At 47.6% G+C, this 21,185-nt stretch overlaps 3 protein-coding genes across 3 annotated transcripts; 1 reads left to right on the forward strand and 2 right to left on the reverse strand.

Annotated features, from left to right (window-relative positions):
* Positions 1-5,203: 5,203 nt before the first annotated feature.
* Positions 5,204-7,585, reverse strand: BDW43DRAFT_150601 (amidase). The gene is made up of 7 exons (XM_032038438.1): positions 7,267-7,585; positions 7,075-7,215; positions 6,756-7,026; positions 6,550-6,699; positions 6,344-6,501; positions 6,135-6,284; positions 5,204-6,087 (listed from the first exon to the last, which is right to left on the reverse strand). The coding sequence occupies exons 1-7, from the start codon at positions 7,531-7,533 to the stop codon at positions 5,587-5,589; spliced, it is 1,638 nt and encodes a 545-aa protein (XP_031904780.1). The 5' UTR covers positions 7,534-7,585; the 3' UTR covers positions 5,204-5,586.
* Positions 7,586-10,997: 3,412 nt separating this feature from the next.
* BDW43DRAFT_306649 (thiamine diphosphate-binding protein) lies at positions 10,998-12,646 on the reverse strand (the record flags this gene model as incomplete). Its single annotated transcript, XM_032046074.1, has 2 exons — positions 10,998-11,306; positions 11,357-12,646. 2 exons carry the CDS (start codon positions 12,644-12,646, stop codon positions 10,998-11,000), a joined length of 1,599 nt encoding a protein of 532 aa, XP_031904781.1.
* Positions 12,647-14,620: 1,974 nt separating this feature from the next.
* Positions 14,621-17,838, forward strand: BDW43DRAFT_321130 (uncharacterized protein; the record flags this gene model as incomplete). The annotated part of the gene is made up of 10 exons (XM_032049268.1): positions 14,621-14,929; positions 15,005-15,115; positions 15,181-15,327; positions 15,382-15,786; positions 15,903-15,984; positions 16,036-16,970; positions 17,047-17,136; positions 17,190-17,286; positions 17,359-17,687; positions 17,803-17,838. 10 exons carry the CDS (start codon positions 14,621-14,623, stop codon positions 17,836-17,838), a joined length of 2,541 nt encoding a protein of 846 aa, XP_031904782.1.
* Between the last annotated feature and the right edge of the window lie 3,347 nt (positions 17,839-21,185).

Here is a 21,185-nt window from a genome sequence, read left to right on the forward strand (position 1 = left end):
CTGGCTACGGATATTCTTAGATCATATTCGTCAGGTCCTTGTTCCGGAAGTGCTCATCAAAAGCTAGCGCTTATGGCGCCCCCACCATGCATACTAGTAACAATTGCTTGACTAGAGAAAAAACTTTGAAACAATATGGCAATAATAATGAAAAGAAAACCCGCGCCAGCCCAGTCTTATTCCCGGAAAAGTTAACCCGCTGATCTACAAATGAATCTCTAGTGTGGCTCCCAATGAGGTGAAACGCCTGACTCACGCTTACGCTATACTCTGTAAGTTACTCCCCACCGGTCTGAAGTAAGGCTCGAAGGCAATTTTCATCCCCCGCCTCGGCCGCATAATGTAGCGGTAGCCAACCTGCGGCGTCGACGGAGCTCGGATCTGCATTATACCGAAGGAGCTCGCGCACGATCGTATGGTGGCCGGCGCGGACGGCCGTGTGAAGGACTGTGGAGCCCTCGCCGTCGATGGCATTGGGATCGGCGCCGCGGTCCAGCAGCAAGCGGACTGCGGAGAGATGTCCGCGGGTGACGGAGATATGGAGGGGGGTGGTCCAGGTGTGGGGTCCGAGGGCTCCCGGTCTCGGGTCGCGATCTTTATGTTGGCTGATGGGGCGAGTGGGTGTATTAGCTAGTGAAGGATGAGAGAAGAGCTGTGGGTTGGCGCAGGCGTGGCAGCTAGCACACAGGCTGGAGGGTAAGGTAGCTGTCGGAGACGATCGGTCAGGCTGGATGTACGGACTGGGGAATTGATAATTATCGATGCACGACTCACGTTTGGTCGGGTTGGTCGTGAACCCTGCATCTATGGTATACGGTGGCAGTTGTGGCACCACCGGGGAGGATGCATGGTCAAGGTGGCTGTAGTTGTATTCTGAAGATTGCGAGGCGAGCAGCATGTCTGAGAATAGACTTTCGGTAGTTATTTGGTCCAGATTGTGATTATAATCTACGCCTGAGCCTAGGAAGGCTGAAAAGGGCAGGCCTTCCTGGCTGGTGGTGTACCCTGTACACCTGCTGGGCTGTTCGGGGAGGAGGGATTTCGCGCTGCTGCATTCGCTACTCTGCTCCCGGGATCTTGTGACCTTTGTACCTAGCTTGGCGTTTTCACCTAAATCTCACGTTAGTTGGATTACGCTCTGATGGGAGGGTAGGGCTTTCTGTACGATGTTTCCGCTGGGCGATCCGGTTCCGCTCCCTCCGACGTTCGAGGGCCAATCTTTCTTCCATGATGGAGATGCTATTCGTGGAGTGAGTCGAAGAGCCCATGGCCGGTCAATACCGAGTGTTGTTCTTTTCACCTTTTTGATACCCCGAACGGTGGGAAGGGGACATGGGGACGTGAACCATAATATATGGTTAAGCTACTGCCAGCGTGGCGACTAAGATCCCTGATCTACCGGGCCGGAAACTGGAATCGTGCTGGTAAGGATTGGCAGTTTGTCCTAACTGTGTCGAGACCGAGTCATGGACGTTGGGTTACGGAGTATAACGAAGGAAATCCACAATGTTACTGCACTAGTGCGGTTATAGGGGATGCTACTTTACTTACGGTTGCGGAGCGGAGCATAGCAGTGCGTTGCGGTTTCTGTCCAGGAACTCCACTGAGAAAAATATTAGTTACGCACTTACCAAGTGACTGAAGCTTTCGTCAGGCTAAGTAAAAGCTAGCGCTAACAAGTCTAAAACCCGCAGTGTCCTAACACCTTTTGGCAGTGTTCACGCAATTTCCTGAACGGGTTGCCTGCCCATGGTGTCCGGGCAAAGTGGGATTTCCAGCACCTTGCCTCGGCCTCTCCGACTAGAATCACGCAGAAGCAAAGAATATACATGAGTGTTCAGATCATTGATCGTCCAGCAGTGACTCTGGATGACATATCAATTAGCAAATTGCATTATCTGTTATGAAAGGTATGGACAGCGAAGAACGCATTATTGGCGTCCCAAGGAACCGCCAAGATGCTACTAGAGCAACTACTGTTAGGCCATAGTCCACATTGTTAAAGTGTTTAATCTATTTGAGCTCAGAAGTGCATCCTGCACGCCTTCCGTAGGGAATAATACGATGTTATATATAGTTTACAGGAATACGACCCTGCGTCTGCAGTTTCTTTTACCTAAGCGAAATCGCCGTGATAGGTCCCTTGGGGTATCCATACTTCCTGAACAAAGTATCCATCCAATGCCAATTAATCCAGGTGGAGTCGAAGCAATAAGTGCAAAAGTGGGTGGAAGTTTGAACGACACAAGAAGGATTCTCAACCTGGGAAATTTCAACGATTGTAACTTCCGAATCCAGCCGATAGAGGTTAACTTAGATATGGGACCTTTTTGTCTCTCTTCTTTTTTCCCTTTTTGCGTAGTTTTGCGAGGGTTTCATCGCTTAGAATCTCTTGGGAAGGTGACATTTGTAGGGCTGGAGAACTAATGTCAGGATCCTGTCCGCCACATGTAGGGATCTAGGACTTGAGGATAAGCTTAGATAAGTAAAAGTGTACCTAACTATGTCGCACACATGATATCTTTATGCCCTCACTTGGTTTATGAACTTGTCGAAGTATTTCTAGAGGCCTCAATAGTGATGGAAATTTGATTTATCACCCAAGTAGAATCTGTCGTGATGGGTGAGATCGCTCAAGCTGCCAAATGATATATACGATGAATATGGCCTGTAAAACTAGAGCTAATCGCGTGCTTTTCGTCATTGATGTTCTCATGGAAGATTGTTCAGCAACCCAATGTTAGTGTGGCCATGAAGACTCCCTGACTATTTGTCGTCAGTACCACGCCCTTTTGCGTGTACCCCCAATTGGTGGCCCTACTGCTATTTCAGTTCGGCTTCTGAGATCATATTCGAGTATAACGTGAGCCTGGCTGCAATGGAGGTATTCCATGGGTTAACATCACAGATATCGCAATCTAGTTGGGCGTTTTGCTGTTTCACCGGCATTTATATAACCAGTCATGGCTATGCATGAAGCCAATGAAGCGGTACCGAATGTAACTGTTAACTTATTGTTCTGTATATCATTCGCTGCGTATATGACATCATCTAGCTTCTATTCCCACAGTACTCAACGGGTCTCATAACTGTCTCCAGTGTTGTTACTGAAACCATTAATGCAGCATGCTTGTGTTGTTTGATGGTCTGATCTGCAATTCTTTGGATGAAGATATCTGGCAGGTTCTGAGAGTATTGCCGCAGTGAAGAGTCAATGCCATTCAGAGAGCGTTCCCAGTAATTCCAAATACCGCCAATCCAAGGATTCCGTCGAAGGGCTTCATTGTTATAGCCACCAATCTGGGAATAGATGATCCTTATCCTGCAGGTTGACCTTATTGGGTGGTACTCACGATAATTAGCAGTTCGTCAGTTTGAACTTAGAAGAGAGGCTTAATAGAGCCCCGAATCAGCTCATTTTCGTGAGAAATCAATGCATCGTTGTCGATTCGTCGCATGGAATGGCTTCGACGGCCACGATAGCCTGACTAATGTAGCTGGGAACCAGTGGACTATATAGAGAGGCAGCTGGTGGCCGTACATCTGTGCACAACTACTAGAATCCGTGACACCACATATATCCATCTTAATTGTGCCAGACTAATCCATCCGCAAGCTTGATGCAGTGTCGATAGTCGGGAGAGATGGATTACCTTTCCCAAGGTCCGTTCGCTTCAGTAGGGTGTTGTATTCCAGTTCCAGTACATTCCCTAGGCGTTGGTTTGTATTTGACTACCTGATCTCCGGCCTGCAAATAACCACTCTCGGATTTCTCTCACGTACGTACATCGAGGTGGTGAAATGTGACAATTGGAAATTCGGTGGTTGAAGTTCGATTTTCGTCTCTTGCCATAGCTATGTTGCTCATTGTGCCTGTTTCAGATCTCCGTAATTCTGTATGGCGCGAAATTGCGATTAAAGCTGTAGCAGTTAGAAAGGACGCACTGCTAATATGAGTGTGGACATCCTCCAAGGTGCATATGACCCTGGACATTGTCGATCTCTCGTGGCCTCCTTCATTGATCATCTGTTCTTTCTTCCGTGGAAATAATTTCTTATTCACGGCGGTCAATCAGCTTCCATCTTCCGATTTCAGATGGTCAGACGCGTGCGTTGGCGATATGGAGCGACGTTTGCGCAATGCATTAGGCCAGTAGTGAATCCAATAGCTTGTGCCTACGTTCTTTATCGCATCATTCCTCTCCAGCATTGCCTTAGTATATTTTCATTCTTGGAGCAATGTAGTTATTGGTATCAACATTCATCCGTGTCATCGAGACATACCCGAGGAGGATAGCAAATATGAGCTGATTTCGATACTCGGTTCCTTTATTTATGTGTTCGGCTGTTCGATCGGCATCACAACTGTAGGTAGCGGGTTATGTAGTGGCTATCGTGTTTAGCTTGATAGATATTTGTCTCCTTACCCTATCCCTTGGTAGGTTTCTATTATTCTTGTATGGTGGGTATGGAGCTTTCGATGCATGCTCGATTTGGGAATCGGCCTTCTGTAGTCGCGCTGACTTGGGGGTGTACTAGTCTTAAGTACTTTATGCAGGTAAGTGGTGGAAATATTGAGGAACGCCTTGGCAGGACAAATGGCTTCTCAGTTTAAGTAGGAATGGTCCAGGTCAGCAAATGGGATGCGATTATATACCATATTAATGGGATTGTATCGTAACTTCCTTTGTATACTGTAAGGATTTGTTAATGCAACGAAGCCCACAGCTAACTGGGGGGTCCTTGTCTCGAAAATATACCACCAACCCACTCATCTTAGATATATTGGACAGAGTACCTTACCAATTTAGGAAGCTCATATAAGAGTAGAAGGTGAGGAGGATGGAGAGGCACAGCCCAGTGAATGAAGGTTATTTAAAATAGAACAAGCATATATAGTCTGTCATGCATCCAATTGACCGTACTTGCAGCGTGCAATAACACTTGAGGAAGTACTATCCTGTGACGTTGAAGCCAAAGAACATTAGGCTAGATGGCTGAGAGATGGGCTTAATCGACAATGCTCGATGAAAAAGAGTATGTTCCTACTGGGTAGAAGCGGCTCAGAGCAGAAAATGGGGTGGATTCTGCCTCAAGGTCAAGAGGACAAAAATAAGAAGGACCATTTTTGTTAGCAAGGAGATGTGGACTGATGGAAAATTTGTATATCTCTCAATGAGACGGCGGATAATGTCCTCCGCAGTTGCCGCCCGCACCCGCCCTGGAGCATCTGATGGTCACATAATACTTATTAGTCATTGTATTGCCTGACGTCAGGAGATATGATCTCTTCCTGAATTGTCTGTAATAGCTTTGATACACAATGGACAGGTCATATGAGACGTGAGTGGTGGGGCTTTGCGGCAGAGTGCTGTCCGTCCGTAGATCCTCAATAATTGATATTCACCTTACAAGGGGACAGCAAATGAATGACGTTGCATTATTCGCAACATGTAAATTGGTTGTAGACTAGTCCCCTTGTAGATGTAAGAGATCTAGAGGTATGAGCTTGCTACCTTATGAAGAACGGATCATACACTTGCAAGCATCAAAAGACCAAGCTCCTGTATAAGGATATAGACACGCTTAGTGACCCAATAGCTTTCCAATATGTTCCGCAATCGCCAGTGTACGTTCCTCACTAAGACGCCTTCCGATAATCTGAACGGCAACCGGTGCGCCATGATAGACCTCGGGGTTGTACTCCGCATGAACATCCTTGTCAATATCATTTACCGGTTGATAATCGACAAGTGCGTGATCAACCGCTTTGTCTGCGAATGTGACTGGGACAACAACACTTGTGAGGTCCAAGAGGTTGAAAATAGATGCATATCCGTAGTACCGGAATTTGTTGTGCCGGACAGCTGCTGTGGGTGCGACGGGGGCGATGATGGCATCAAGTTCTTTACCCGTGCGCTCTTCCCACTCGCGCCATTTGTCTAGGTACTCGCACTGATAATTCCACTTCTGCAATTGCTTGTCCCAGACCTCATTCACATCTGCCTTCGGTAGGTTAGGATTCAGGAGGTCTTTGATATTGGGAATAGCTGGCTCTCCAGATGCGTTGATGTGCTTGTATACATCCTGTACCGTGTCAGTATGCATAACAGCTTTCGATAAGGAGTACCCACGGTGCTGCCATCTGCTGCGTAAATTTTATTAATTAGATCAACCCCAAAGCTATGTTTGTAGGGAGTCCAAGGTGATACGGAATGTCCGTCTCTTTCGAGCGCCGAGCGGACAATCTCCACTCCACGAGTGATAGGAGGGTGCGGGAGTACCTTTTACAAGAGTTAGAACGGTGAATCACTTATGCAGGGCGGGGAGAGCGGATACTCACAACACCATCAAAGTCATAGAAAGCTATGTTCAAGCCCTTCGCCTCGATTTTGGCGTTAATGGCATTCTCCTCGTTTCTTCTCCAAGGCAGTGGTACGACTTTTGAATCATATTTCCAGGGTTCTTGTTCAAGAACAGATTGGAGGAATAGCCTGACATCTGGAAGGTATTAGGACGCAAAGAGAAAGATATCTATGATGGACTTACCCTCGGCGGAGTGTGCCATTGGCCCGACGACACTGTGCACTGTTTCTTGGCCCTCCATGCTGTTCTTCATGCCAGCGTATGGTAGGCGGCCGTGACTTGGACGGATCCCGTATAGAAAGTTGAAGGCAGATGGAACGCGAATAGATCCACCTGAAACCTTTAGCCACTCGTCGACCTATGTAGGTAAATGAAACTGAAGAACCTACCAATATCAGTCCCCACCCCAATAAGGCTTCCACGCATCCCCAGCATGGCGCCTTCACCCCCAGAGCTACCGCCACAGGACAAATTGGGATTCCTTGGGTTTATAGTTCGCCCAATAACATTATTGACAGCTTCGCAAACCATCAGAGTTTGTGGAACACTCGTCTTGACGTAGAACACTGCGCCCGCCTTTCTCAAGAGGGTCACTAACACTGAATCGCTTGTGTCGGGTTTATTTAACCAAGAAATATATGCCATAAATGTCTCTGTTCCCTGCTTTGTTTTAGAAAATTATGCTTGAACGCGACGAGGTTATAGTACCTTTACCCGCAATTGGTCCTTCAACGAGATTGGCAATCCATGTAACGGACCAACCGGTTTTTTGTTTCTCTCGAAGTATGCGTCAAGGTCTCTGGCTTGCGCTAATGCTAGCTCTGGGAAGAAATCATGCGTACAATTGGTCTAATCGCATTAGTACCGATAGTCCCCAACCAAACGGCAGGTCGAACTTACAAGTTGTTGTGCCAGTGCAGCTCTTTTGCAGAATGCCAGTGTCACATCAACAGCCTTCAGTGTGCCATCGCATAGTTGAGCAACAAGCTCTGTCGCTGACGAATTTGTAATTTTCAGCTCAGCGGAGGACAGAATTCCAAGTCGATCAGGCAAGTCAATAGCTGGGCCTTCTATTGGGCGAGACTTGATTCTCCATTCGTCTGGGATGGACTTCTCCAGCCGTGCCCTCTTGTCGGCAGCGACAGTTTCCCAGGTACTAGATGACATGACAAAAGAAAGGCGTAGCAGATGGGGCCGTTTTACTGAAAACAGGGTGACCTGGACCTTGTTAGAAAGCGTGATCGGTGGACTGACTACATCTCCCTCTTATAGATCCCCATATCTCCAAATGTCGAAGTTGGAGTAACCCCGCAACCTAATGGTGAGGATCACGGCTAACCGGCCCATGTAAGGATGAAAGGAAGACGCAAAGAGCTTTATTACGTTTAATTGGCTTATAGTACCGGCTATCTCGTGTTTATCTTGGCGATATAGATTTGGAGTTCTAGAGCCCCACACGAGATAACTATTTCTCTTACTTCAGGACTCTCGACCCATCAACATTCTGAAGGATTTCAGTGACCTTCCTGAACGGGTATCTTTAACGGAGATCGGTTAGTAGGGTTTGGCGTCTCGATGTGGAGGTTGGAGATTCTACTTCCGCAGCTCCGGGTCGTCTCTACTTAAATTTAGGGAAAGCTTAAACTGCCTGGTCACGCGTGTGGGCCGAACCCTACCGTTGAAGTTGAGTACAGCCGACATCCAGGCAGAAGTATGTAAGTGAGCAAAACCGAGGACGCAAATGAACTTGCAATAGTTTTGAGAACTTGTGTCGGTGCACATTTTTCTTTTCTTCACAAACACTCAGCCTTCATCCACCTGGGCTATTTGTTCGGGCGTGCGACTAAAAGATCCCTCATCAAATTCGCAGCCTGTACACAAAATGACCCACGAGACAAACTTGTCGAAGCTCGTCGACCCTTCCCATCTAGCAGTACTTGCTGCGAAGTCTCGTGTGGAGCGATATGGACCTTTTCTTGAGTTTCCCAAAAGTGTATCTAACATTCCATATAGCCTACCATATAGCCTAGAGATGGGGCCCATGAAGGCGCGGACGCAGTGATAGCCACAGGAGTTTTCAATGAAATACGATCGAAATACAACATCAGCATGAACGTTGATGAACACAGCGGCCCTTCTCCAATTAGATCAAACGCCCAACGAGGGTTTCCAGGGAATAAAAAAGCCCCGTACGGTGAGCAGTGCCACCAAGCAAATTTGTGAACTTGTACACATATGGCTTGAATGAGGTCCTGTGTAGCAACAACCTCCCATTATAAACCTCAGACATTCCTATCTAACATACATCCGAGACTTATGCCCCCCTTGCGAAATCATATGTACTACACACATACTTCTACTTAAAAGAAAGCATGGGTTTGGTACCTTCTGTACGGCCCCCAAGGTCCGCGATGAACCTTAGGGATTCAACATGTGGTCTTCTGACAAGTGTCAACATTGTGAAGGAATGCTATCGCTCTAATGTTTAATAGAATGTATATCTGAACGCCCGTCTACGAGCTCGTACTCGTGGCCCTGCACCAAGCACAGAGACTGGATATGATGAGAGCCGAGGGAAGGTTCTTGAGCCCTCTTCCCGGAATTCCGATTCTCCTCAACGTACTCGAAGCTTATACAAGAGCTTCAGTATACTCCATAACTTACGCAACCAAGATATTAATATAAAACACCTTCCGGATATGTAAATGGATATCAAAGCAAGGACATGCCCTTGTTGATACGACCACCAGGTGCAATGCCTCGATTGTTCATCAGGTACAGTCAATCTCGCTGCTTGCTATTCAAATATGTAAGCCTTTAATGACATCATACGCAGCTTGTAGGTTCGGACGCGATTATCCTGGGGAAGGCGACCATGTCAGTGAGAATTCTGTCCACTTGTTGTTAAACCATACCCATATTTGAACTACAGGAACATTAATTCTTCAAGTAAGAACACCTGGCCCTCTCAAATAGAGCCTGTAGTCCGACACTACAGGGCTTAGAGGAACAGGGATGCGATGCCAATGGTCAGCAGCGGCTGGACAGTGTCAGAATCCGTATGGCTGCGGCGGAGACGACCCTTCCGACGGACTAGGTGGCCATAGCGTACGCCAGCTTTTAAACCAATTCCCACGTGGTCACTGCTCACAGTTAACGTGGAGCTAGAGTACAGGGGGATCATCATCAGGCTCATCAGTAGCTGTGACAGTTTATCAGCTATGGAATTTATTATTGGATGGTTTCCAACTAGCGAATCATCTACTTCGACAGGCAATGGGGTGTCGAGTCGTACTTACCTCTCTGATTCTACTAGTACATAGTATACAAAATAGTTCTCACAGGCCCCGTGCGCTCATGGTTACTGAGAATCTAGATTCAACCGTCACGCTCAAGTTTGACGGCTCAACCTGTGGATTTATCTCAGCCAAATCCACTGAGACCAAGTTGCTATTAACACAAAGACGCTTACTGATATTGATACCTCCTCCCGTGTCAACCTGGGAGCAAAGGAGATCCGGTAGATGATGCCCAGTCTGGGTCTAAGGAATCAATATCATAGGACACATGCAACGGTGTTTCGTGGGTAAGATAAGCCAGGGCCGAATCCATGTTGTACACCGTGTCTGCGCCATTACTTGGTGTGTGGAGAAGGATGCAAGAACGGTATGAAAATCACGGAACTTACCCCCACACGCCATCGATATAGGAAGGCTTGATACCGTACTTGACAATAATGTCTTTCTCAGCGTCGACAACATCCCAGAGACCGACGTATACAAGCTTTTGCAGGCTAAGGAAATGGATTTCCTCGAGCCAGTCAAAGATGCCCTCCTCATTCAATCTGACGAGGCCAGAAACAAACGCCACTGGCATTTCATGCATCCTCCCGCCGGTCTAGTATCCGGTGTGTTAATATCAGCGTGTGCGTTAATCTATAGCATCCCCTATTTCTCGTCCGAAAAGTCGTTTGCGAATGGCTTTAGCAACGCTGGAAACAGTGCTAATACCGGCGGAGCGATGGCCGCCAAGGTAAGCACAAACGTTCTATGTAGTTCCTGGCGTTGCCCTTGGATCTTTCTGAACGACAGAAAAAGGACTAACAGCATCGTTCTGTGCCACTTTGACGCAGACCTTGTGATACCGGTCTTCACCTCAAAGCTTTCCTCAGTGCCGTACAACCCTTGAACAATTATACGTGTTTGCTGAGTGTCTTGGCATCCTTGAACTGTTTGCTAATAGGTCGCAGTTTTTCTTTTAGGAATAAGGGGGCACCAGCACCGTGAATCTCTCGGATTCTAGCTGTTCTCTCCGTGTATTCGTCGAAAACTGGCCCGCTTAGAGGTGGCTCTTCCCAGTCGGACTCCTCTGCGTCCGTCATTGTTTGTATCACACCAAGTGGATGAAGATGATTGAGCGTTTGATGTCATTCAACTAGACGAAGAGTAGTGGTCTAAACATTCTCAATATATGCATTAAGAAGCGGGGTCATCTTGAGGGACCAAATTCCCTAGTCTCATCTTGTATATATCTAGTGCAATACGACATCTTCACTCTCTGAGTATTATATCGGTTACCTCGAGCCAGGAACGCTATGATGCTATCATGTGGACTGTATCCTTGAAATCCGTCTAGTCCGAAAGTCCCTTCGAAACGTTTTCTCCCAGCTTTTGCAGCTCTGGTGTCATATCGTCTGGCCGGATACAACACTCCAGGAAGGCGAGTTTCTCATCCTCATCGTCCACCCGGCGAATAGCTCTAAGAAGGTCCGCGTTCGTTTGGATCTTCTCAGCGAATAAAGGCATACCACTCTCTTTCTCCGCGTTGCCGATGGCGTATGGATTATGAGGCTGTGTATGAGGCTCTTCCAGGAACGAGGTAGCTAATTTGGTATAGTCCCAATTCGCGATGTAATTATATGGCCCGTCGTGCACTGCGGTCTGAAGAACCATTGTTAGGGTGGGTCCCATGAAGTAAAGGTTTGGCTTACCTCGGTTTTGTACCCGAGATTATTGAACAGCACGATGATCGGGTTCAGTTTCATCCGGATAATCGTGCTGACCTCTTGTGCTGTCATCTGAAAGCCTCCATCTCCTACCAGGAGAACCACTCGATGATGGGCGCGAGCTAGCTGAGCCCCAAGGGTTGCTGGCACTCCCCATCCGATTGAGGCGTAGGGGAGTTGCATTTGGAAGTCGGCCCCATGCGGCAGCTTGATATGGCTTGCTGCAAACCATGTATCGCCAGTGTCTGCAATCAATGTACACTGTTCCTTCAACATGGTCTGGATACCTCTGAACAGGCTGATCATTGTAAGTGGATCTTCGGTATTTTTGATCTCCGTCTGGATGCAAGCCGGATGGCTCGGCTTGGGATGAGGAAGAGACTCTGTCTTACTCCTCATGCCGCTGTTTATCAAGGCTAAGACCAGGTCGCTAAGCTTTATCGGTTCGATGATTTTGCCGTTTGGTAGACCAGCCCTGTCGTATTGGAGGTCTAGCAGACGGTGCTTCTCGTTCTTAAAGTCGATGGAGGGGCTGTGTAAATCCGACCATGAGACTCCTAGGCATATCCAGAGATCTGAGCTCATCACGACCTTCTCCCCTTCAGCATTGAGTAAGCTTGGCCAGAAGGGGCCCCAATACTGCTCATGCGATTCCGACATCCATCGCCCGTCTGGCTGACATAACACAGGACAGCCGAGCGTCTCCGCCAGGCGGTGGATAGTGTCGCGCGAGAGCGATACTCGTAGGTGGCCTCCAAGAAGCAGCACCGGTCTGTGAGAAGAGTTCCAAAGATCCGTTATAGCCTCCACTGCTTCGTTGTTCTTGTTCCGCTCTTCGGCCTCGATCTGCCGGCACAAGGGTACCGGAAAGCGACACGGAGCGTCGGCAAGGTCATTTGGGAGTTCTATATACACCGGTAACGACTGTTGTATACATTTAACAATGGTGTCATCAATTACATCGGCTGCCGATTGCACCGACTCGATGCGGACTGATGCAGCTGTAACGCCTTGGAAGGCATGCAGGGCCTGGTCCTTATTTTTCGGTGAGGGTGTATGATGCGTTGCTTTCTCGGTGGTCAAGATTGCCGTCGGTGGACAGCCCGAAATAACGATGATTTTGAGTTGCTCCGAGTGGGCACCTGCGATAGCATTCAGAGTTGAGAGGCCACCGACGATGTACGGGACCACCACCACTGCTGCTTTCGCTTCGGAGGACCGTGCGTACCCGTCTGCCGCGTATCCGGTGTTCAGCTCGTTGCAGCATTCCACCATCCGAAGATTTGGGTTCTTCAGGAGGTTGTCGAGGAGGGTAAGGTTGGTATCGCCCAAACAGAGGTTAGTACATAGTGGAGAGGGGATCTTCAACAGGTAATATATATACCAGGCACCACGAAGTAGTCCCGAATCCTCAGCTCCTCGATCCGACGGCCTATATATGCCCCCACGTTGTATCCTTCCGCCTGGAATGTCGCCATGTTAGCGCAGTCACTTCAGCTTCTTGTGAATGCCGTGATTATGTCAAGAGGTTCCTCTTTGGGGTACCCAAAACATGAACTGTAATTCGTCGGGTTCAGAAAAGAGGTGCCTCCATTTCTTAACAGATGGATGGGATTCATTTATGGTCTTATTCATATCGTAGTGCGCAACGGCTTGATCCAGATCAATATGTGTACAAACTGGGTTTACACGTCAAGCTGGAGACCTGATGAAACATACAGGGTAATGGGGAAAGTCTTTTCCGTACTCGTGATCTCTTCCAACTAGTACCACAGTGGGTATGGAGTACCTTGAAAGTTTACCTGACACGAGTGTTTATAAACGGAGGGGTGATTACTATAAACGGAAATAAGCGTGTGGCAGAGTGCAGATGTATGACGTCATATCCTCCCCACCGAACTGGAAAATGATCAGACGTTATTTCCAGATAGAGTACTGGGTCCATCCTGTTTGGTATCCATTCCAAAGCCTATCCAACTTTGATTGTCCCTCCTCTCTCTCCATCATCAATCATCCAAGGTGACGTTGATGGTAGTCATACCTTGTCTTGCAGCACTGTCTTCCATTCCCGATCGCCTGTTACAGTGTGTGTGCATTCATGCATTGGCCCCTCGCCCACAGTTGTAACTCTGAATTGAGGTACAAGTGTGATGATGATCTAACTGACTATGTGAGCAGGTACGGCTACTTATACCCAAAGTAGCTGCCTTCCTACTGCCCAGCTCACCAGCTGCGTAGTAGGCTACCCCTGGTAGCCTGCTACTTCACATATGGTGTATCATATGGTCACGTGATATTGGGATCCAACACCCACGACGATATGCAGGATCTAGCTCCAGCTATCTATCTATGTGTCTCGTTACAGTAAGCCTGTTACAGGGTCTCCGGAACACCTGGTGTCACCACTGATAGTGGCCGCAGAGCCAAACTACTTTGAGACGTTCCTCCGCAATATTGTCATCGCTCAGTTTGTATCGTCAGGTACGGTACTGTGTCGTAACTAGATCTTGTATATTTTACCCCGCAAAAGTCCGCGTGTCATTCTCCTAACATTCGATTTGCCTGGCTTATACACCCCTATGAGAGCAACCTTGGCAGTCCGTGATGTAACAAAAATGGCCTCTAACCTAGCTCAATCGATGCTTGATCTCATGCGCAATATTGTTGGTCAGCGGCGAGCTAGCAACTTCCCAAATGGTGTGCGGAACGGGCCCCCCTGTGTTTGTTTCCAGTTTGCATAGAACATTTGGATTCCTGGTGAGGCACAAAGCTTTGTTGAGGATCACCCGGCCCGGGCCGACCATGAACCCGATGGTTCTTGGCCCATGGAAACGGACCTTTTGGAGGTGCTCTAATTCGTCTTGGTCCCAGATCGCAGAGCCCAAGGGAACACCAAAGCCGAAGTGCTGTAACGGAGTACAAACGCACGGGATCATGCAAAGCTAATTCCTTGAGTGGGATTTTGTCGAGTTCACGTAGCCGGGAAGACCACTTTGTCTGAGAGGGCGTAGCATTTCGGAAATTCCCTGCGTGTCTTCAGAATACTGTGTAGTTGGCTGTCACTAGTCAATAAAGGTTGATATATCCCTGCTGTTCAGCCGGGCCGCCACATCTGAACGTGGGGTACCGATTTTAGACTGAAAAAGAGCAATGGCACCCGACTCTGCCCTAATCACCTAAAGTCTCTCAACTGAATCGGTAAAAACCTCTGGCACCAAAGACTTTTGAGGGAATGCCGAATGATTAAAGATGTCCCAGCTTGGCAAAAGCCTATTTCGCAATCCGTTCCACAGGCGCAAGAAGTCTAGAGATGCGAAAGCCCAGATAGACCACCAAGAGGACGGCCCGACTAATGTTCTCCTTCCAACTCCTTCCAGCCAGTCCAGTACTCAGCCTACCCAGCCGGCATCAAAACAAGCCTTCACGCCTCTAGACCTGTGGAAAGTTGCTTATGATCATGTAAATGATGGGGAGCAAAGGATTTTGTCAACAGTCCGAAGTCCTACCCATCTGGATGATGAGAGAAACCATTCCCAGACAAATGCTCTGATTGGTGAGGTTATCCGGTTGACGGAGGAGCAATACGAGGAATATCAGCAGAAAGCAAATAGAAAACTTCAAGCGTCCTATTAGAAGCTCATTAATGCGGCACTATCCTTCAAAGATATTATCAGCGCTGTTGCAACTTTCGATCCTACCCAGCATGCAGCTAGTGCTTGGATAATCGTGTCACTTGGGTTAACCGTATGTAATACCCGTCAGCAACCTATAAAAAAATCAGCCGGCCAACCCTATATCTGGAAATCCAGATGACCAAAAACCGTTCTGACCTACGAGATACGCTATTCGAATCATCGGAATACCTAGCGGATGTTCTCACGCAGCGTGCATTTATCGAGAAGAATTTCTACCTTAGGGGCAATTTCAGCATCAAAGATGTCTTGGGAAATGCAATAGTCAGGCTCTACCAAGCTATCCTGCAATATACGGCACAGATATGAAATGCACAGGATCCTAGCGCGGGAAGGAAGCTACTAGACTGGGTCACCGCTATCACTGAGCACCCACTCACAGAGCTGAAGGCCTCAGTTGAAAAGGAAAGGGAAAATATATTCCAGTGGATTGGATTAGTCAAACAGCTGCAACGTGGAAAAGGGGCAGAGGATATCCTATATCAAATCGAGAAACTTACTGAATCTGTGAATCACGTTAATGAAAAATTCAGCCTTGCGAACCTCTATGTTGCGGAAGGAGCATTTTGTATTTCCTATAACAATCAACATGAGGATTTTTGCCTCCCGGACACCAGGACGGACCTTTGTCGCCAAATCTTTGAGTGGGCTGAGTCAGATGGTAAATTTATATTTTGGTTAAATGGAATGGCGGGAACCGGCAAGTCTACTGTTGCCCAGATAGTCGCTCAATATTTTGAAAAGCAAGGATGGCTTGGTGCCACGTTCTTTTTCAAGCCGGGGGGGGGGAAGCTGACCGTGGTAACGCGAAATACTTCATATCAACTATTACGAGATAGCTGGTAACTAGGCACCGGCGACTAGTGCCTGACATCTTAAACGCTATCCAGGACGATCCGAATATTGCATTTAAATTTCTCAGTGAACAGTCTGACAAGCTTCTCTATTAGCCCCTTGTGAAGCTGCATCCAGACCAGTCTATGCGGATAGTAATTGTTATCGACGCCTTGGACGAATGTGACAAGGAAGATGATGTGCGAATAATACTTCAACTCTTATTCAAATTGCTGGAAATTGAATCTGTACACCTGCGAGTATTTCTGACCAGTAGACCTGAACTGCCAATTCGTTTTGGCTTCAAGCAGAACAAGAATCATCTGGACCTGGTTGTCCATGAACTTCCTGCCCCCGTGATTGAACACGACATTCGTCTATTCTTGAAACACAAGCTTTCGGAAATACAGGATGAGCGCTCACTTCCCCCGGCTTGGCCTGGAAATGAAACCATCGAAGAGTTGGTTCAGATGGCTGTTCCATTATTCATTTTCGCAGCCACAGCATGCCGCTTTATTAAAAAAGGGACACATCCAAAAAAGCGTCTCCAAAAGCTTCTTGAATTTCAGCCAACTACAGCTACAACTCAAATGGACAAAATATATCTACCAGTTCTGAATCAACTCACAGGCGATGAGGAAGGCAACTCAAAGGAGCTTGTGGAAGAACTCCAGGACATTGTTGGGGTTATTATTGTCCTTACCCCCCCCCCCCCCCCCCCCCCACTCTCTATTGAATCCCTTGCCCGGCTTCTGCAAATATCGGCAGGCGATATCAGCGAGCTATTAGCTTCTTTGCATTCAGTCCTCAACATACCGAGTCGCAGAGAGGCTCCAGTGCGCATTCTGCACTTGTCTTTTCGAGACTACCTCCTAATCACGGACAGCCCTTTCCATGTTCATGAGCAAGAGACCCATAGAACAATAGCGATACATTGCCTCCGAGTTATGGCCACCGAGCTCAAACACAATATCTGTTGTCTAGCAAGTTACGGTACACAGCGCATGGATGTAGACAATCAGGTCATCAACCAGCACCTCTCGGCAGAGTTGAAATACTCCTGTCATTATTGGGTATATCATCTATATCATCTTAAGCGAAGCAAAGGTTGTATCTCTGAGTCCAAGGCTTCATCTTTCCTCAAAACAGCACTTCCTTCACTGGTTGGAGGCACTGAGTTTAATCGGGAGTATATCTGAGGCGGTGGAAATTATAGATACACTGGAGTCAAGCATATGGGTAAGTAATTTTTATACATTCTACGGCTGTGTAATGGCTAAAGAATAATATAGAAAAGCATGGGTGCTGAGGTTTCAGACTTTCTCTATGGCGCAAGGTTTACTCTTGAGAACACTTATATTGCTAGTATTGCGCCACTCCAACTCTATTGTTCCGGGCTGGCATTTACACCTATGCAGAGCGCTATTAGAAAAAATATTTCTTAGTAACATTAACAAAAAGGTACGTACACTACCAAAGGTGGAAATCTATGGAGCCCTAGTCTACAAACACTTGAGGGCCATTCAGGTTCGGTTCCATCAGTGGCCTTTCCCCCTGATGGACAAACACTGGCCTCAGGCTCTGCCGATCATGCCATCAAGGTCTGGGATTCCAAGACTGGCACTGAGCTGCAGACGCTCAAGGGTCATCGTCATTCAGGTTCAGTTCAATCAGTGGCTTTCTCCCCTGATGGACAAACACTGGTCTTAGGCTTTGACAATGCCACCATCAAGATCTGGGAAGCCAAGTCTGGCGCTTTGGTGCAGACGCTCAAGGGCCATCCAGAACTGGTTCCATCACTAGCCAGCACTCTGCATGCAGAGCAATATAGTGGAACTACGTTCTCCAGTATTCCAATGCCGCATGATGACTGTGACCCAACATCATCTAATTTTAATCCTCAAGTATCTCTATCCAATAACTGGGTTGCCTGGGAGGTGAAATTTACTGTGGCTCCCTCCTGAGCATCGTCAATATAGACACTCAGCTTTCAAGGATGCCCACCTTGCTCTAGGGTATGATGACGGGTGGGTTTCTATTATAGGATTCTATACACCATAGATTTACCCTTCTTCGTACTCAACTAATCTCAACAATTTTTTTAATCTCTTTCCAAAGGAGGGTCTGGGGTAATTAAGCATTATATTGGCTTCTATTCACAAGGATTCTCGAGCAATTTCTACAGGATTTGGATTTTGGCAAGTTTTGCCGCTTGTTTTGGAGCCTGAGGTTTCCACGGCAAGATGTCGAGCCTAGATTACTGGCACCTCACAAATCATCCGTACTTTCACTCATAAGTACAATACAGGCTATGTACAAGGAAAATTATTATACCTCCGCATCGCAAGTGTAGTTTAGACTGGTTCTGCATTAGGTTTACAAAAACAATGAAAGAATATATGGTGGTGACACTAGTTTCTGGAAACACTGTACCACAAAGCTAGATTTCTTTTCCGCCTTTTCCGGGCCTGCTTTCATCGTGCAGAGGATACAGGAACAGCGGTCACTCTCTGTGTAGAAAAGAATCACTTAAAGTATTGTAGGCCCTATTTGGAACTCTTAGGTTGATTTTTCTTCCCTAGCCTTTCGTACCCAGAGAAAGAGGATAGTTAGGGCTAACTCCACGTGAGACATGCTAAAATGATATAGTGATGGGCAACGCCTCTCTTTAAGGCGGAAAACGCACCCACCTTTTTGACAACCTCGTACTAGAATGGAGGGTTGGCGATCTAAATAATCATTAGTTGGGTCTAGTGTGTAGATGTGTAGTTACTATCTCTAAATCACTAATAAACCAGGTCAACCCGCGGTTAAAAAGACCATATAAGGGGTCAACCAGTTGGAAGAGCCTATCGTGGGGCAAAATATATATATGAAATGTCGAACCAGGAAACCGCCCTCTTGTGTTCTATTTCGATCACAAAATGAAAGAAAAATGAAACAGTGTTGCTTCTTCTCGATACACGATTGTCTCAATAACGGATTCTTTTCCTTTCAGCCAGACTGTAGGGTTCCAGATGATCACCTCAGGTCACGGGGAAGGCGCCAAGCGCAGATCAACAAAAACCCATTCCATCGATATTCTTTACTACGAAGCGACGGTCCGATCGTTTTGTCGCATATTCTTGCTCTCCTTCTCCTTGAGATACTTATACGGGCTGAATTACATGGTATATTATCTATTCTCGCCGAGAGAACCGTTTAAATATCCAAACATACACCTATATCTACAAGAGTGGGCGAGTATGCGATGGATGACGTCAGCGACCAGGCGGCGCGAGTGATTCAGGTACGGATGTTGATATGTCCTTGCCCGTCGTGGAATTCGCTCTCTAAATTGCTCTTACATTAGAGAACGTATCGTGGGTATCGAACGCGACGAGAACTACAAGGCTGTAGCATATCAGCGACGACGCGATGGCTAGAGGTAGGTTCGATGACCATGCTTGTATCGGCCTGTGGTCATCTCACCGTTCTTTGATTCAAGGCAGTCCGAGAAGCGGAATGGCGACTCCTCCATCGCCCTCCAGCTCCCCAAGATTCGGCTGAAAACGATAGTGCTGCGCATGCCCGCCGAAACTGGCAGCGAGCCGTCAGCGTCGCCAAACGCGCGGGCGGTGATGATGACCTTGACGATGACTCCGCTTCTTCACCTTCCCGGAATGAGACGCAGCACCACTCGACTAGTAGCCCGTCTTCTCAGTCCGCATCTTCCCCCCAGCTCGACTTGCCCCCCGGGACAACGGCGAAAATAATGGACTTGCAATATTTCCTGGAGCTGGTCGATCTGAAACACCGCCATGGTAGCAACCTCCGCCGGTATCACAGCCACTGGAGGAATTCTACCACGGCTCAAAACTTCTTCTACTGGCTGGACTATGGCGAAGGGAAAGATCTGGACCTGCCCCAGTGCCCGCGCGCCCGACTCGAGCGGCAACAGGTGCGCTACCTCTCCCGCGAGGAGAGGATGAACTATCTAGTGATGGTGGACGAAGCTGGGCTGTTCCGGTGGGCGAAGAATAATGAACGCGTCTGGACCGATAGCAGGCGGTTCAAAGATAGCTTGAAAGGGATCGTGCGTATTGAGGAGGATGCGCCGCAGTTTCAAGGAAACACGGAAGCGGGTGATCCGGACGCATTCCCTGCCAGCTCTTCGTCGTCGATCTCTTCCCTTTCCTCGTCGGATTACGAAACTGCGAGCGATATTTCTACCCACAAAGAAAAAGAGGCCTACGTGAGCCAGGAATACAAGGCAGTAAAGATGCTCAAGGAAGCTGTGCATGTGAGCCCGAAGACGGTTCTTAGCAGTCTAAGGGGCAAGTCACTCAAAAAGGAAGACATGTGGATATTTGTGCGTGATTCAACTCTCCCTATAGCTCGTGCATTCTGAAGTTGACTTGTCTACACACAGGTCGCCGATACATCTTTCCGGTTGTATATCGGGATCAAACAATCAGGTGCATTTCAACATTCCTCATTCCTTCGAGGTGCTCGCATTGCCGCTGCAGGTTTGGTCAAGGTCCGGGATGGGCAGCTACGTAGTTTAGCACCATTGAGGTATATTCTGTTTGTGTTATTCAAGATGATGAACATTGCTAACGCGAAGATAGTGGTCACTACCGTCCGCCAGCAGCAAATTTTCGCGCTTTTATCCATTCCCTCCAAGACAGAGCGGTTGACATGTCACACGTCTCGATCAGCAAGTCGTACGCTGTCCTTGCGGGCATCGAGGGGTACAGTCGGACCAAGCGCAAAGTTCGTGCTTTACATGAAAAGATCGATAATACTAAACATAAGATTCAACAAGGCCAGCACAACGGAGAGAAGCGCATAGAAAATAAACACCCCATGGAGAAAGACGACTGCACGACCAGGTCAGAGGCGGACGACAAGCACCACACGATCGAGAAAGGAAAGCCTGACTTGCCATTACGCACCAAGTCCGATGTGACGCGGTAATACATTCAATCAGTTCTTTCTTGGAAGGGAATGCCTTGATGGAAACATTTGGTGCGTTGTGAGATGCGTTGTGAGATGCGTTGATCTCGAGAGTCAAGTGTATGGAGTCGATAACAGTCACCTCAGGATCTACTATCATTAGGATCCAAAGTGCTCGCTGTGCACTGGGCACAGCACTTACGATGCAGTCTCTACGAATGGGATGCCGAACATCCATATGCTCTGGTATGCTCTCATTCATGGTCTCCGCCATGATGGCTATCAATGATGGCATTTGAACTACTGACCTTAATATGTTGATTCCCCCGGAGCGATACTCTAAACTATAC

The sequence above is a fragment of the Aspergillus alliaceus genome (assembly GCF_009176365.1).
Source record: "Aspergillus alliaceus strain CBS 536.65 unplaced genomic scaffold BDW43scaffold_4, whole genome shotgun sequence".
Lineage (NCBI taxonomy): Eukaryota > Fungi > Ascomycota > Eurotiomycetes > Eurotiales > Aspergillaceae > Aspergillus > Aspergillus alliaceus.

Bases quoted from the DNA above. Each gene is read 5' to 3' on its own strand.
- BDW43DRAFT_150601 (XM_032038438.1), bottom strand. From the start codon at position 7,533: ATGTCATCTAGTACCTGGGAAACTGTCGCTGCCGACAAGAGGGCACGG. The intron at 7,216-7,266 runs GTAAGTTCGACC...TAATGCGATTAG, and splicing joins CTGCACTGGCACAACAACTT to ACCAATTGTACGCATGATTT. The intron at 6,285-6,343 runs GTGAGTATCCGC...CTCTTGTAAAAG, and splicing joins TCTATGACTTTGATGGTGTT to GTACTCCCGCACCCTCCTAT.